Source organism: Melospiza melodia, chromosome 1 (assembly GCF_035770615.1).
Source record: "Melospiza melodia melodia isolate bMelMel2 chromosome 1, bMelMel2.pri, whole genome shotgun sequence".
Taxonomy (NCBI): Eukaryota; Metazoa; Chordata; class Aves; order Passeriformes; family Passerellidae; genus Melospiza; species Melospiza melodia.
The window spans coordinates 691,388-708,267 of NC_086194.1; the positions used below are offsets into that span (position 1 = coordinate 691,388).

General features: G+C 56.9%; 1 protein-coding gene across 1 annotated transcript; it reads right to left on the reverse strand.

Annotated features, from left to right (window-relative positions):
• Window positions 1-1,165: 1,165 nt before the first annotated feature.
• ELP6 (elongator acetyltransferase complex subunit 6) lies at window positions 1,166-16,421 on the reverse strand. The gene is made up of 7 exons (XM_063166079.1): window positions 16,341-16,421; window positions 12,611-12,689; window positions 11,055-11,125; window positions 5,846-5,973; window positions 4,865-5,057; window positions 3,278-3,424; window positions 1,166-2,765 (listed from the first exon to the last, which is right to left on the reverse strand). The coding sequence occupies exons 1-7, from the start codon at window positions 16,392-16,394 to the stop codon at window positions 2,640-2,642; spliced, it is 798 nt and encodes a 265-aa protein (XP_063022149.1). The 5' UTR covers window positions 16,395-16,421; the 3' UTR covers window positions 1,166-2,639.
• Window positions 16,422-16,880: the final 459 nt, after the last annotated feature.

A 16,880-nucleotide genomic window follows, 5' to 3' on the forward strand; every position in this document is an offset into this window, starting at 1 on the left:
CCCTCTTTTGACCGGCCACGCCCCCGGAAGCGCGGCGGGAGCACGTGGAGCGGGGACCGGGACCGGGCCTTGCGGCGGCCGGCGCCGCGCGAGCAGAACCGGGCACCGGCCGCGCTGGGCCTCGGGGCAGAGCGGAGCCGGCCCGTGCCGCCGGACGTGGCGGGAATGTGCGGGTCAGGCGCTGCGAGTCCCGAGCATCCCCCGAGGGACAAGAGGCGTTGATGGCGGGGATTGGGCACCAGAAGCCCCGGAGCATCCCGGGGCAGAGCACCTCGGGAGGGAGCGCCTTGCAGCGGGAACCCTGGCTCCGTGCAGGGGCCAGAGGTGACTCTGATTCCCGGGAACAAAAGCGGGTTAGGCTCTGGGCACACGCCAGGGGAAGGGGCAAGCGGTGTCCAAGGGCCAAGGGATCTTTCCTTCTCTTCCAGCAATGCTCTCCCGCCAGCACCGTGCTGACACGCTGCAAAACACATGCCCTGCTCCTTCACCTCCGGGGCTGAGCAGCCCAGCACAGCCCTTCCAGGGCCCTCCTTGCAGCTGCCAGACTCTGAGGCTTACCAACAGAGCCAGCTGCCTGCAGTTCTCCCAGTCTAACACACCGCCTTCTCCCAGGGACCTGCACCCCTGAGCACCAGCCCAGCCCTGGTGGGATCTCCCCTGCTTGGAGAGCTGAGTCCTCAGGCCAAGTCCCAGCCAAGTCCCCAGCGTTGCCCAAGCTCTGGCCGGCACACACCCAGCCCGTGCGTGGCGGGGCGCTGAGCACGCAGCTGGTGGCTGACCCCAGCCAAGGCCAGCCTGTCCTGCCACCGATGGCACCATTCCTGCCACCCACTCTGGGGCTGCCCTCCCGCAGCGTCAGCTCCAGAGCACGGGAGCACGGCCGTGCCGGTGGCCTTGGGCAGCACAGCTGTCCTGTCATGGCCTGCTGGCCAAGGCCACTGCTGGACACTGGGCTGGGCTGTGACTCAGTAACCCACACAGGGCTCACGGCCCTGTCCAAGCTCACACCACTGCACCGTGCAGGCAGACAGGCTCTTTCCAAAGGGCTCAGAGCCCGGGGAACACCCCCTGCATGGGGACATGGGGGGTCAGGCCCAGGCTCCTCAGCACATTTCTGGGATCCAGGCACTGGTTATGGCATAAAGAACGAGGCAGAAGGCAGCAGTGATGTCACACAGCAGTGATGTCACACAGTGACCCAGCCAGTTTCAAGCCTGGGAGCCAGAATTTGGGATCTCTCCAAGGATAATCCTACAGACATTACTCCAATTATTTACCATTCTGTGCCCGTCACAGATGCACTTTAGGCTGCTGCAGTGCCAGCAGCTACTGCTCCTCTCCTCCTCCCTCTGCATATTGTGACAGTGCAGTGACCCTGGGCACTGCCACTTCCACAGCTGAACACAGAGGCCCAGGGGACACCAGGGATGAGTGATCCTCTAGCACACACATGGCCTGACTCCCCTCCCGCCTTGTGGCTTTGCCACAATCCCTGGAGCCTGCCTGGCTTCCCTGGGCTGTCACTGATCAGCAGCCACAGCCCTGAGCTTGCCAGGGCTCCAAAACTCTGAGGCAAAGGGCACAAATCAGCATGGGATGGGCCACTGAGTGTACGTGAAAATCAGGAACGTGTCCCACTGCCAGAGCTGCTATCCCAGCTCTGGAGCTGCAAGGACCTGGCAGATTGCTCTGGACTCTCACAAGCGTGTGGGATGTTTTTATCTCCCAGGATAAATGGGATATCCCAGCAGGAGCAGCTAGCAGGAGACCTCCAGGCCTGAGCTCTGCTCCCAGGACTGCCCCTGTGGCCATGGGGAAGGCTCTGTCCTCACCCAGGCCTGGGAGATGCTCATTCCTGCTCCCTGCCAAGGAGCAGGTGGGGAGCAGTTCCCACCCAGAGATCCGTGGTTACACAATCACTGCACCCTTATCTCACTGAAATTAGAGATTATTAATAAAAAAACCTGCTTCAGCACAGGCAGGCCATGTAACTGCTAGTCAGGGTTTGGGATGAGGAAGCAGTGGCTGACACAGGCTCGCAGAGGGTTTATCCAACCACAAAGGCCAGGCTGAGCTTGGGGAGCCGCAGGGTTTGATAAAGCGTGGCAGTGCCAGCTCTCAGCACAGCCAGGTGAGGGCTGCACACAGAGCTGTGCATTTACCAAGTGAGGGAAGCTGGCAGATGGCCCAACCTCTGCCAGCCAGAGCTGGGAGCAAGGGTAGGATTGCGCCAGGCTCCGGGACCATCCCTGCTCCACCCGCTGTGTGTCATCTCCTCCCGTGCCAGCTCCAGCTCCCTCCGTGCAGTGCCTGGCACCGCCTGGCACCGCCTGCTGGGCCCAGCACACCGGAAGAGGTGAGGCAAGGCACACCCAGCCTGCAGGGCACCCCCTGCCTGTATTTACATGCTCCAAGGGCCATTCTTGCAAGTTCTTGCTCCCTTTCTTGGCCCGAGTGTGTTGGGAACGGGGTGGGAGGACAAAGGGATGCAGCAGGCCCCAGGCAGGCTGATCCCACGTTGGCACCAGGTGTGTCTGAGCTTCCCTCGTGGGTCAGTTCACTGTGCTGCTCCTGAGAGGTGCTGGTGGTGCTTCTGCAGAGGCAGTGACTGACACTCCAGGCTCTGCAGTGTCACAGTGTCACAGCACTGCAGCCGACAGCCCCCGTGCAAAGAAGGTGACGTTCCTGTCCTGGATCTTGTACTGGTAGACCTGGACCAGATCCTGCTCCGCCTGCCGCAAGGACAATCTCTTGATTATCTTGATCTGCAAAGGGAAAGGAATAGGAACATTGTTCCTTTGGCTAACCAGAGCAGCCTTGCCCCCATGCCTCTGGCTGACCTGCAGGGAAGGGTGATCACTGACAAATAATCCATCAGCAGCTGCCTGTCCCTGTGCCTTTGGTGGCAGCCCCTGCTGAGGGATCACACCAGTGCCAGCAGCCTCCCAGCCCTGCAGAGATCCCCACAGGCCAGGCTCAGATGCACCATTGGGGAAACTTTCCAGAAGAGTTTTCCCTCACCCCAGGGTGGGAGAAGCCTGCACTGCAGCTGCTGTACAAACCCTGGAAAGCTTCCAGAGGTGGGGAGTCCCAGGTGGCAGCATGTCCCTGAATATCCCTGCAGAAGCAGAGTGACAGCTGGGTGCTCCAGCAGATCCTGGTGCCCACAGGATTACCCTTAACCACAGTGCAGCCTGGGCTGTCTCCCACAACCCTGGGCCTGCGGTGCTGTAGGTGACAGGGACACGTGCCAGCTGTCCACGCTGCTGTGCCTCACCTGCCCGTGAACATCCTTGCAGAAGCCGGTGGCCAGCCCCTCTGCCCACAGGATGAGGTCGCTGTGGTGGCACAGGGAGTTCACAACCAGCTCATTCTCCTCATCCTCCGAATCCTCGTTGCTGTGAACCAGCACCACCACGTTCCCCTGCAACAGGAGCAGCAGGCAGGGATGAGCCCCTGGCTGGGCCTAATCCTTTGGGGGAAGGATGGGAGGGTGGCAATAGCAGCTTTCACAAACATCCCATCTAAGCTCCAGCTTGGTCTGAATTCCACTGGGAAAATAACCAGCAGCTGCTGCTGGAGAGGCTGGACATGGCCCAGCCTGAATCCCCCATACCCTGGCTAATCCAGCAGAGGAGGGGGGATTCTGCCCCTCTGCCCCACCCAGGTGAGACCCCCCTGCAGAGCTGCCTCCAGCTCTGGGCCCAAACCACAGGTGTCCCTGCCCACAGCACACATGATGTTTATGGTCCCTTCCAACACAGGCCATTCTGTGACACACAAACACCAAAGAGCTCACTGTACATTGTGTACATACATACATGTAACATGCAATCTAAAAATACCTCCAGCCTTTGAGAGGAGACAGTGGCTGAACCAGTCTGTCAGGCTGGGCAGATGGCACTGACTGAATTCAGAGCAGGTAAATAAAGAGGTGGCCAAAGGGTTGCAGCAATGCTCACACCCTCATAGCTCTGACAGGGAGCAAACACCTCCCCAACACACCGACTCTATTAACAGCCACCCCAAGAGACTCTGCCTCAGCCCATGCAAGTCACCAGTGACTTAAAATAACACGAATTCTCAATCAATTAAAATGTACTTGAAGGCTTCAGAACACCTCAGACAGAAATAGCAAGTGTTAGCGTGGTTGATCATCTTTTTTAGCTCTTTGGAGGTAAATACTCTCTGCAAGCAGATCATTCCTGTCAGCACATAGAGCCCAACACCCCGTACTGTGTGAAGCGCAGGGTGACAGCACCCAGCACCACTGGCTCATTCCTCACTCCTGCAGGGAAGTGCCCAAGGGAGGGCACACTGCCTGTGATGGCACAGCTTGGATGTGACTGTGAGCACTCCTGGCTGTGGTGCTCCCAGGAGTGCCCGCATCGCTGGGACAGCTCTGTAGATCATCACCCCACCTTGGGGACCAGCCACACTGGAGGGTGGTGGAGTAGGGGCTGGTGTGCCCCAAATGGATCCTTCATTTCTGTCCCCTGTGAGACTCACCAGCCCCTCACACAACCCATTTCCACCCCTGCCCTCCCACACAAGGATGTGAGTCAGGATCTCTGGAAAGCCAGGAGCTCCAAAGCCCTCCATTTTACATCTCAAATCCCTGTTCATACATCAGAGACACACAGAACCCTTCCCTGGGCAGCATCTCCCAGGAATCCAGCTGAACAGGAGCCTGTGCAGGTACTCAGGGACCCACACAACTCCCAAGAGTGGCCCAGAGCAAAGATCTGAACTCCTTGGACAGCCACAGCCTTTCCAAAACCTCACTATGGTCAGATGAAAAGAGCAGACAAAGCCAGGCTTTGCTCTGGAGGCTGTGCACAAGCAGAGCCCAGGGCAGCAGTACCTTCAGCTGGCAGCACACACACACACGGCAGTAGTGGATGAAGTCCAGCACGGCCACCGGGGCAGCCCCCAGGCTCAGCAGGACGCTGAGGTCATCCACCAGCAGCACGGGGCCCTTCCAGGAATCGCCGGCGGTGGCGCTCAGGGACACCCGCACAAAGTCAAACAGGGCTCGCAGGTCACAGCTGCCCCCGCTGCAAGACATGAGGGACGTGTCAGGGGCTTGGCACCGCCCGTCCCCCTCCTCACCCACTGACCCACAGCGGGGATCGTCAGCCTGTCCCCTCCCTGTGGCCCCACTGCTGTGACAGCCACCTCCCCACTGCCCTTCAGCCCCTGCTCCTTCATACCTGCGTGTGGGGAAACCCTCCTGCCCTGCTCCAGGGGTCACGGAATGGTTTGGGTGGGAAGGAAACTCAAAGCCCATCCAGTGCCACCTCTCTGCCATGGCACAGACCCCCTCCACTATCCCAGGCTGCTCCAAGCCCAGTCCGGCATGGCCTGGGACACTGCTGGGGAAGTGTTTGGCCTCTGCTGAGCTTCCCAGGGAACAGGGAGAAAATGGCATGGGAATAAACCCAAAAGCCAGCATGGAAAAGCAGCACTGTTCTCTTGGATAAGAATAAAACTCAAAATAATGAAAAATGGGAATACAGCCACTTGGGTGGTGTTTCATTTGACACAAACCTGTGCAATGCTGAAATAAATGTTGTTCTAGACCTGTGACATGCTTGGCAATGAGGCTGGGGGTAAAAGTTCCCCAAAAATTCTGGAAAGGGGGACAGAATTCCCCCCCAAGCAGCAGCGAGGGACAGGCCAGGACACTTAGGGGGATGTGCACAATGCTGGTGTTTCCCTTCCCTTGGTGTCCAGCTGAGTCCTTGGAGGAGAGCACAAAGGGCAGCAGGAGGCAGTCCTGGACCTTGGGTGGTGCCCTTGGTGGCAGCAGATGAGAGGGGGAACACTCCACGCTCAGGCTCACCTCAGAAACTGCAGAGGACTGGGCTGTCCTGGCTGCTCCTCCTCCCCAAACAGGAGGTCAAGGCAGGACTTGAGGCCCTCCAGGAAGACAAGCTGTCCCCGCTCCTTGGCAGCTGCCAGACTGACTCCCTGCAGAGAGGAAAACATTGGGTTTCAGAGGGAACACTTATGGAAAATGGTGCACACATGGGGTGGACAGCCAAATTTTCATTCTTGTTCGAATCAAATCTTATCTAAATGTGCAGATAAAGTCAGTGCTTCAGGGACGAAAGGGCACTTCTGTTACAGCCACTGGTGGCACATTCACTCTTCTGTACTTTGCCAGGAGATAACAAAAACACCACACTGTGCTTTGGGGGCTCAAACCTGCTGGAATTCCTTCTGGGAAGCCAGCTTGGTGTGCAGAGGCAGGGAGAGAACGGGCCAGGATTCTCCAAGGACCTGCTGTGAGCAATACCTTCACCTCCCTCCCTGGGAGGTGAAAGCTTTTGTTTGTCACTATCTCCAGATCTGTTGCAATGAGGGCTCCCGGCACAGCCCACGCAGCTGAGCCTGGCACAGCCTGGATCCGGAGAGCGCCGTGGGCTTGGCATCCCCACATTGCACAACACCTGCAGAGACAGCCAGGGCTCCCACAGCCAGGGCTCCCACGGCCAGGGCTCCCACGGGAAGCAGCCCTGACTCCACCAGCAGGAGGAGGAGGAGGAGGACCACGACAAACGCCTGGGGCTGCAGCTCAGACTCAAACTCAGCTGGCTCACAGCCCTGCCTGGTGGTGAGGCCAATGGAGAGCCACGTGCTGGGAATGTCCAGCTCCAACGGAGACATCCCCAGCTGCAGCAGACACGGAGAAGGCTCAGCTGGAGATCACACAATTCTACAAAGGTTTGGGTTGGAGGGATGTTTAAAGGTCATCCAGTTCCATCCCCCTTCAGGGACACCTTCCACTGGATTAGGTTGCTCCAAGCCCTGTCAAGGGCTGAAGGAGCTGGGGAGCTCAGCCTGGACAAGAGGAGGCTCTGAGGGGACCTTCTCACTCTCCACAGTTTATTCTCAAAAAGGGTGGCCAGGCATTGGCAGGGGCTGCCAGGGCAGTGGAGGAGTCACCATCCCTGGGAGGATTTAAAGCCTTGTGGGTGGCACTGGCAGTGCTGGGGGATAGGTGGACACAGTGACCCTTGAGGGCTTTCCAACCCCAATGATTCCATGCCATGTGCAGTACAATTATTTCCTGGAGGATTGGACTAGGTGACCTTTTCAGGTGTCCTCCAACCCAAACTATTTCATGATTATCTTCCTAGGCTCAATTTTGCAGCACTATATCACTTTGTAACATGGATATTAAGAATAATCTGAGGCCTGACTGAACTCCATCTGCTGGCATCTGCTCCCTGCTTTAAATGGAAGCTGCTTGGACTCCCAGCCCTGGGAATCCTGCTGCCTGAGAACTCTTCCTCTATTTTCCTGCTACTCAGCTGGGAAGGAACATACGCCTGAATGCTCACTCCATCTTCAGAGTTCCCCTATCAAGCAATAGATTTTTTTTGGGCACTACCCCTCAGTAACAGCTCCAGAAATAGCAGCATTATTGGGCAATCCTGAGCACACACGATGGAAAACTTCCTAGCCAAGGACAGAAGCACCTTTATGTGGCAGGTGAGGAGCAGGGAACAGCCAGCAAATAAATACCTGCCATGCTGAAGGGCTGGGCTGCACAGCAGCCTCACATTCCCTCACATACCTCATTCCCTCAGGGATTTCTGCAGTCCATAGGACTGGCAACCTGCTGAAATGCTGAGACTAAATTCACTATTAATATCAATAATTCAGCAACTGATTTTACCTTTGCTTCAGCCATTTCTTCCTGCACACACAGTCTCTGTACCTCAGACCTGCAAGAAAAGTGCCCCCCCCCTTTCAGAAGGGAACTCAGTGCTGTGACACCAGGGCCTGCCTGGGTGACAGACAAGGGCCACAGCAGCCAGGGACAGGGTGCCTGTGTGTCCCTGTGTGTCAGACCATGAATTCAGCCCCCTCGGTGCCATGCCATGGACCCAGCAGGTCCAGCTGCATTTTCCAGCAGGGGAACAGGTCCCAGAGAACTCACCCACTGCAGTCACCTGCCACAGCAAACCTCTGCCTGTCCCCTGCTGGCAGCCAGGCAGTGTGACCTCTGGAAGCAGCACAGGAGCATCAGACAGCTGGGAAAGTGGGATAAGTGCTCGAAATGGCCAGTGGCACCTTCCTGAGTGCACAGCCAGCACTGATAGCCCCAGAGCAGAGCCAGGGCAGTGCCCAGCACCCAGACAGCCTGACAGCTTTCACTGTGAGCCAGCATCCTGCTCCATTGCCCTGGAGCACAGGACATTATCTCTGGCACGCTGCCAGCCATCGAGCCAGCCCAGCAGTGCTCCTGCAGCAGCAGCTCAGCTCTGCTGTCCCTCTGGGGAGCTGCTGGAGCGGGGTGCCCCCAGCTGCCAGCAGTGACAGCCCCGCAGAGCAGAGCTGCTGCTCACCACTGGCCGTTCCATGCGGGAAAGGGAAATGTCTGAGGGACAGAAGGAAGGGAGAGTGCAAAGCAGGGGGAATGAGCTCATCAGCAAACACAGCTGTGGGACAAAGTGGGGCCATCAGTGATCAGGCCACACCAATCCTCCAAGCTGTGAGCTCAGAGCAGGGAACAGGAGAGGGGCATCAAATGGGGACAAATCTGGTTTTCCTGTAAAACAAAACAAACTTTGTACAAGTGAGGGTGGGAACACCAACCTGGCAGGGTGCCCTACTGCTGCTTGTCCTGATATAGCCCTGCATGTTCTCTGCAAGGTCAGGGCCAATAACACTGACAGTGCCTGAAAATGAAGTGTGAGTCCTCAGGGAAAGAGGACACAGGCACAAAAAAGGCCAGAGAAGTTTTTTCCTGCAAGTAAAGACACATCCCTGCACTTAGCTAACACATAAGGAAGTGGTTTGGGACTTGTAACACCTGGCACTCTGGGGAAGCAGCAAGTCCCTGAAGCATCACTTCAGCTGTGTATAAATACTCACTTTATCACCACACATCAGTACTACAAGTGTCACTGTACAATCTACCCTGGCTCCAGGAGCCTCCTCCTGGGGCTGGGACTACCCTGCTCCCAACAGAAACTGGGGCACTGCTCAGTTCTGAAGCTCTTCCAAGTGCAGGCTTTCCTAAGGGCACAATCACAGAATCACTGAGGCTGGAAAAGTCCCCTGAACCATCCAGCCCAACCCACCAACCCAAGTCCCCAAGTGCCACATACACAGGGTTTTTAAATCCCTTCACCAATGGGGACTCCAGCACTGCCCTGGGCAGCTGGGCCAGGGCTGGACCACCCTTCCAAGGAAGGAATTTTCCCAATATCCAACCTGAACCTCCCCTGGTAACCCTTGGGTTCCCTGGGAGCAGAGCCCAAACCCCCCGGGTGTCCCCTCCTGCCAGGGAGTTGTCTCCCAACTCCCCCAGCTGCCCGGGCTGCTCCAGCATCTTCCCCATCTCCATCCCCTGCCCTGGACACGCTCTGTCCTGTACCTGGGGATCACAAATCTGCCCCCAGGACTGGAGGTGCCTCAGCAGCGCCAGCACAGGGGATGGGCACGGCCCTGGGCCTGTGGCCACACCACTAATGCTCTCCAGTAAAGATCCTACAGCAGCCACTTAAGCAAATTTAGGAGTGAAACTACCCTGCCGAGAAGCACCTTCCCTGAGCCTAACGTGTTCATCTGTGCAAAGAAGGATAAAAGCAAAGAGAAAATGTGATGGAAACCTGGATATAAATAACTGATGTTGCGACCTCCAGCTCCTCAGAGCTCGGGAGGAATTCACAGCAAGGACCACAGGGGCACCTATGAAGCTGCGAGGCAGGAGTGACTCAGAGCTGAAAGCAGCTCAGCGCTTCTCTGAGCTGTGCTTATCACCTCCTTTGTGGCAGCCGCCTTTTGTTCGAGTATCAGACAGCAAATCGGCCCCATTTGCATCGCACGTGTGCTCCAGCTAATCCTCCTGCTCTGCTCCTCAGCCCGCCAGCCAGGGAGATGTCAGCAGCTCCCATTAAGTGTACACCGGGAAATCTCGGCATTGGGAAACACCCTGACTTCAGGAGCAGGCAGCGATCCCGTATGTCACCGCTGGGTTCCCCCCACAGCGGCTGCTGTGCCCCATTTCCTGCCCTACTCAGCAAGTTCCCCCCACGAGTTCCTCCTCTCTGCACCACAAAGGCCAGGAGAGCTCTGTGCTCCTGGGGGTGCTTTGTTCAGCAGGGGAACCACACCTGGAGTTACAGCTCCGTGGGGGAGCACCGTGTTTGCTGTGTACCCCGGGCCGCTGATCTCCTTCCAAAAGGTAAAACCTGAGCAGTAAATAAAATACAGGTTTAGCAGCACCATGTTTGCAGTGGGGAATACAGAACCTGGTTCCTCAGCACCCGGGAGTCTTGACAAGCAGCAGGGCTGCTGGGACTCACAGCAGAACCAGAGGGAGGAGCAGTGCAAGCCCTCATCCCCTCAGCCCTGGAAGGTCACCTGCACTTCCCACCTGGAGCGTTTCACCTTGGAGTGTTGCACAAAGAGCTGAACGAAGCACTTTGGAGCTCAGACAATATGCTGACATGCAGAATTACCCTGCCTGCTTTGTCTCTGTTTCTTCATTTCAGAGTACACATAATCCTTGTCCAACTCAGCATGGGAAGGAAATTCCTAGGAACTTACCTGTGGCTCCTCACAGAGCTCAAAGGGATGGCTCAGCCCAGAGGCCAAGGAGGCACACAGGTGTCCTTGTGACTCAGCCCTGCATCCCAGCAGGAACCAGGGGACAGGGCACAAAGTCACCTCAGGAGCTCCTGCAGGGGTACAAGGGTCCTGGGAACACTGACACCACAGCATTTTCCTCTCCAGGGGATTAAGGAACCTCCATCCACCAGTCTGTGCCTGTCTGGGGAGCAGTGATCCCCAGCAAACACTTCCAAGCACAAAGCAAGCAGCCATCCAGCCCTTGGCAGGGCAGAGGCCATGGGGCACCTCAGAGCCAGGATTTTGCCCCAAAGTGCTCTTTATCCCCATCACAGGAGCACCAACCCTGACTGTCCCCATCAAGACATGGAAACATTGGCTAACACACAGTTCCTGCTCCCCAGTCCCATTCCTTCCCACCCAACTACCTGGACCCATAACAATGAACCCATGCCAAGACTCACCAGCTTCTGTGCCACGATGCTGTAGTGGCTGAAGGACTGCAGCAGGGCCACAAAGCAAACCTTGCAGCCAGCTGGGGACAGACAAAAGCACACATTAGCAGTTCCACCTTGCAGCTGACATTATCAAAGCTCATAAATCACAGCAGCCAGGCCACACATCTGTCTGGAAGGACCTTGAAGTGATGCAGGTCTAGACAAACTCTCCTTTGCTTTCAGATGCAGGTCTAGACAAACTCTCCTTTGTTTTCACCCTTCTAGAGGATATCTGCATTAGTGAAAATGTTAGTTTAAAAAGAGAGGGAAATGATGAAAAAGATGACTTTAAAAAGTGTAAGGCCCATTTCTGCCTCGTGCCAGGCCAGCCTGGGACCTCCTGACCCTGTTTGATGGTGTGACAGTAAGGAGGCCAAGGGCCAGCTGTGACACTGAACTACTGAAACCACAGACATGCCAAAAATTCCCATTTTGGCTCTCACAGCACAAGTGACCTTGACTGGAAAAACACAGAACTGGGAAGCGTGTCAGACACCTAAATAAAAAGTGATTCTGGAACACAGTTTGGCTATGAACATAACCATGTTTGTTGGACATGGATTTCAAGCAGAACAAGTCAATGGCCCCAGATGAACCTTCAGACCTCCCAAAGGTTTTGGGCACCAAGAGGACAAGATGGGGGTGCTGCAAACAGGGAATAACTGCACCCAGGTTGGACAGGGGCAGGTGACAGCCAGCACAGCTGTCCTGAGACACATTATATCCCCCATTAATATCCCTGAGACACATTAATATCCCACAGGGCAGCCCACCCACCAGGGGTGGAAGGCTTTTCCCAGGCAGCTTTGGACAGCGACTCCCAGGGCTCTGCTGTGGGGCAGCACCGATGCCCAGGGCTCTGCTGTGGGGCAGCACCGATGCCCAGGGCTCTGCTGTGGGGCAGCACCGATGCCCAGGGCTCTGCTGTGGGGCAGCACCAATGCCCAGGGCTCTGCTGTGGGGCAGCACCAATGCCCAGGGCTCTGCTGCGGGGCAGGACATCAGCAGAGCCTGAGGCAGTGCCTTCTGGTTTCTTTGAACCATTTACAGCAGGAGGAGTCCCTGAGTCCAGTGCCTGCTCTGCAGGGGCCAGGAGGTTACTCACAGGAGGAACTGCTCCCAGAAAGGTAATTAGACACCTTGGCAGGCTGTTTGTTTCTTGACTCACTCTGAGTTTATCTGTTGTTAATTGGTCCTGATATGTGTAATTACATCATAAAAATGGAAGCAGTGAGAGCATTGCAGTGAACACCTCCCTGTCAGAGCCTGTGTGATTTACAAGCATTGCCACAATCTATGATGAAACAAGGTGCAGAATTATGGGATGCACCCAAGGACACAGAGGAGTCCCAAGAACAAGTCAGGACTAGGACCCATAAATCCTAATGCCAAACTTTGGGTTTATCTGAAGATAACTCCCACTCTGCACAACTGCCCTCTGGTCATGGAGCAGCCCTGAGGGAACCTCTGAGGTGTCCCTGCCTCAGAGAGTGCTGCTGCTGCTGCTGCTGCTGCTGACCCACCTCTGAGGTAGAAGGAGAGGAAGTGGTGCACCAGGAAGCTGCCATCTGTCCGGGTGTCTCGCAGCAGGGTGAATTTACCCTGCAAAAGAAGCAGCAAAACAACAGAGTAAGGTGAGGGCACCAACCGCTCTTGGCAGAGAAGATGTTGGCTCAAGCTGCAGGAACTCTGCAGGTGCTACTCAGAGGAGGAAGTGGACAAGCAGAGCTCCAGCTGCCTGCTTACAAAGGGAAGCCAGCACTTCCTCTGGACACAGCCCACAGGAAGGCATCTGAACCACAGCATCCCTAAGGCTGGGAAAGCCCTCTGAGCCCACCAAGCCCAACCACGAACCCAGCTCAGCCATTAGCACTGCCAAGCTCACCACTGAACCATGGCCCTACTTGTGCCCAACTGTGAGCCAGCTGCACCCCCAGGTCTGTGCCCAGCAGGTGCCACCCCCTCCCTGGACGCGCAGCACGGTGCTCCCGGTGCCACCACACAGAGCTTCTGGTGCTGGACACCACCAAGGGGGTTCTGGGCAGGTTCCACCTCCCAGCCTTGTGCCCCTCTCCCCCAGTTCACTGGCATCTTTCTTCTCCCAGGGGCAGGGGAACAACAGCCACTCACTCACTCACTGCATGCCCAGCCCATTCTCCCCATGCCACAGCCAACATTGCCAGTGTGTTTCAAATGCCAGCACTCCTAGAGCTGCTGTTCCTCCTGTGCCCAAACAGCCCTTCCTGTCCTTCTCTCCAGGTTCACTTCCAACGTACTACCCTCAAGGCAGAAAACCTTTACACCAAAATTCTGTAGTGCAGCAGGGCTCTCAGCACAAGGTATAAACCCTGTTTTGATCAGGCAGGAAATTAATTCTGTTCATTAGTGCACACTCATTATCAGCCCCAGCCTCATCAAGGTGTTTGTTTCCATTAAAAATCTTAGGCAGGATGTTTCTTTAATCAATACAAATCATAGATGAGCTGCTTGGAAGCACAAAGAACTTATCAAAGTGGGAGGTTTTTCTACTCCCAGGAACAGAAGAAGCCTTTCACAGCAACGACCCATCTCCACACAGGCAATTCCCAAGGCGTCCATCAGAACAAACTCCCCAATGCGTAAAGCAGAGAGAATGGAACAGCAAATATTGAACATGACTGCAGGGAAGGCAGAGCAGAGGCCAGGGCAGGGAAGTGAGAGCTGGAGTGAGAGCTCTTCCCTCAAAAAGGGCTTTGCCTCAATGGGATAACACACTGCAGTGACAGGGACACCGCCCCAAGATGTGCCCTCCATGGAGGAGAGCTGTGCTCAAAGAGCACAAACCCAGACGTTCAGGGTTTATCTTCTGCAGCTCTGATCCCTCCTGCTCCCCACCAGAGCCCCCAGAAGAGCAGGCTGAGCGCTCCCCGTGTGCCCTCCCTGTCAGCACAGCTGGCTCCCAAGGGGTGGCACCGCGGGGTTCGTCGCTCTGAGCACACAGCACCATTCCAAAGGCAAAGCCTTCCTGCAGCACCTTCCCCATGAACCCCGGCCCGTTCTGCCCACACTCTGCCCTCACGCTCTCAGCACCTGCAGGGTGAGGGAGAGGCTGCAGCTGCCTGTCAGAACCGCCAGAACGCCTCGGCGGGGCAGCAGCGGCTGTCACAAGCGCAGGGTGACACAGCGGGCACAGCCACAGCAGCTCCCCACGCCCAGCAGCCCGCGGGGACAGCTCCCGTCAGCTCGGGAAGCGGCACGGCCCGGCCGCGGAGCTGCGGAAACGGCGATGGCAGCGCCGGCAAGGTCAGGCCAGCAGAGGGCTGGCACTGTCACACGGCGGCACTGGGCCCGGCTGGGCATCCCAGCACGCTGCAGGGACCGCCGAGGGGCACCTGCACACACACTGCTCATCATTTACCACCAGAGTAAAGCACATTTAGTACCCCGAGTACTGCAGGAGGCCATTCCCCACTCCAGCACGGGAACAGCGCTCCCTGGGCAGGCACCTGCCACCCTGCTGTGGCACCCGGACAGAGGGGAGCCCACAGCCTGCGGTGGGATGGGAACGCCCAACTCAACCCAAGGGAGCATTCCTTGGGGGGCATTCCTTGGGCATTCCTCACAGACAGAGCCCTGCTCGGCTCCTGCTCCAGCTGCCAAGTTCAGAACGAGCATCTTGAGGCCAAACCTTGGGGTTTTGCCCTGTGGAATTTCCTGCTCACACCAAGGTGAGCTCCTTGCCTCAGAACCAAGCTCGTGGATGGCCCTATTCCCACTCATCCCACAGCTCCACCACCAGCGTCCTCTCCACAGCACAAACTCCACCAAGCACTTCTCCCTTAGTGTTCCAGGTGCATCAAAAACCCAACAGCAACCCACGGGCACCACTTTGGGACTTTGCACACATCCAGACTATCCTTTACTAACACCTCCCCAGAGCTGCTCTGAGCCTCAAGGGCACCATCCCAAATTCCCCTCAGTACCGATTCCCGTCAGAGCAGCACTGCCCCACTCCAGCCAGCCTGACAAGGAATGACCTCAGAAGTACCTTCCAGATCAAGGAGAAACCTCCCCCGTTCCCATCACAAGCTGGTAGCAGGGAATGCGGGGAAACTGGAGACAAAATGGGAAACTCAGACTTATAAAATAAATTATTACCCCAAACTTGCTTTTATTATCTAAGCTCATAACTGTCAGGAAAAACATGGAGTAACATGCAGCACATGGATAATTTATTAATAATTACTGATGACACCGAGCTGGTGGTGTGGTCACATGCCAAAGGGAAGGATGGGGCATCCAGAGGAACAAAGTGGGTCCATGGGAACCTCATGAGGTTCAACAAGGCCAAGGGGAAGTTGTTGCACCTGGGTCAGGACAACCCCCAGCATCAGCAAAGGATGGGGAATGGATGGACAGATGGAAAACAGACGTGGAGCTGCTCCAGGGCTGGAGCCCCTGTGCTCTGGAGCCAGGCTGGTAGAGCTGGGAATGTTCCCCTGGAGAGGAGAAGCTCCAGGCAGAGCTCAGAGCCCCTGGCAGGGCCTGAAGGGCTCCAGGAGAGCTGGAGAGGGACTGGGGATGGAGGGACAGGACACAGGGAATGGCTCCCACTGCCAGAGGGCAGGGATGGATGGGAAATTGGGAATTCCTGGCTGGGAGGGTGGGGAGGCCCTAAAATAGAAAATCCCCAGAGCAGCTGTGGCTGCCCCTGGATCCCTGAAGTGTCCCAGGCCAGGCTGGACAAGGCTTGGAGCAGCCTGGGATGGAGGAAAATGTCCCTGCACGGGACAGGAGATGGGACTGGATGAGCTTTGAGGCTCCTTCCAGCCCAAACCACTCTGGGATACCATGACTGACATTTTACCTGCACAGCTCTCAGAAACAGCGAGGCTGTTTAGTTCCTGCGTGACTTCATTAACTCAAAACCTCCCTGGAAAAGCTACATTAATTAATTCAGTGCCCTAAAGGACAAGTATCTCTAGAACTGCTCCCTGGTCAGGAGCAGTGCTCGCCAGCGGATTTAACGTCCAGCTCTGTGTTTATTCCCCGCACGGGAGCACGGACACAGAGCTCGGCCGCTCCTCAGTCGGAGCCGGAGCCGTGAGGGGCGGCGGGGAGCCGGGAACGGGAGATTGAAGGGCCGAAGGCGGCTCAGCTCTGGCACCGGCCGCAGCCGCCGCCTCCGTGTGCGGAGGCCGTGCCCCTCCCAGCGTGCCCCGCCGCTCCCGGCGGCCCCGGCCTGTCCCTCCCGCCCTCTCAGCGCCCTCTCACCGCGTCCGGGCGCTCCGGAGAGGCCCCGAGCAGCTCGTTCAGCTCCGCGAACATGGCGGGCGCCGCTGAGGGGCCGCGCGCGGCGGGAGGGGCCGCGGGCCGCGCATGCGCGGGGCGGGTGGCGCCCCCTGCTGGCGGGGTCGGGGTGCGGCCGGAGCCGCCATTGCCGCCCCTCAGGGACCCGCGGGCGCGGCAATTAACGCGGCTGCATCGGCAATTAGCTAATGAACGGGGCTGGATCGGCAATTAGCGGGGCTGGCCCCGCGTCCCACCGTCAATTAAAGCGGCTGGACCTTCACCCATGTCGTTAATTAAAGTGCTAAATGGGACTGGATCCCCATTCCATCATTAATTCATGGGGCTGGATCCTCATCCCATCATAATTAATGGGGCTGGAGCCACATCCCATCATTAATTCATGGGGCTGGATCCTCATCCCATCATAATTAATGGGGTTAAATGCTCATCCCATCATTAATTCATGGCGCTGGATCCCCATCCCATCATTAGTGCATGGAGGTGGATCCTCCTCCCATCATA

Bases quoted from the DNA above. Each gene is read 5' to 3' on its own strand.
- ELP6 (XM_063166079.1), bottom strand. From the start codon at position 16,394: ATGTTCGCGGAGCTGAACGAGCTGCTCGGGGCCTCTCCGGAGCGCCCG. The intron at 11,126-12,610 runs GTGGGTCAGCAG...GTCTGTCCCCAG, and splicing joins CCTCTCCTTCTACCTCAGAG to CTGGCTGCAAGGTTTGCTTT. The intron at 5,974-11,054 runs GTGAGTCTTGGC...TCCTCTCTGCAG, and splicing joins GCATCGTGGCACAGAAGCTG to GGAGTCAGTCTGGCAGCTGC.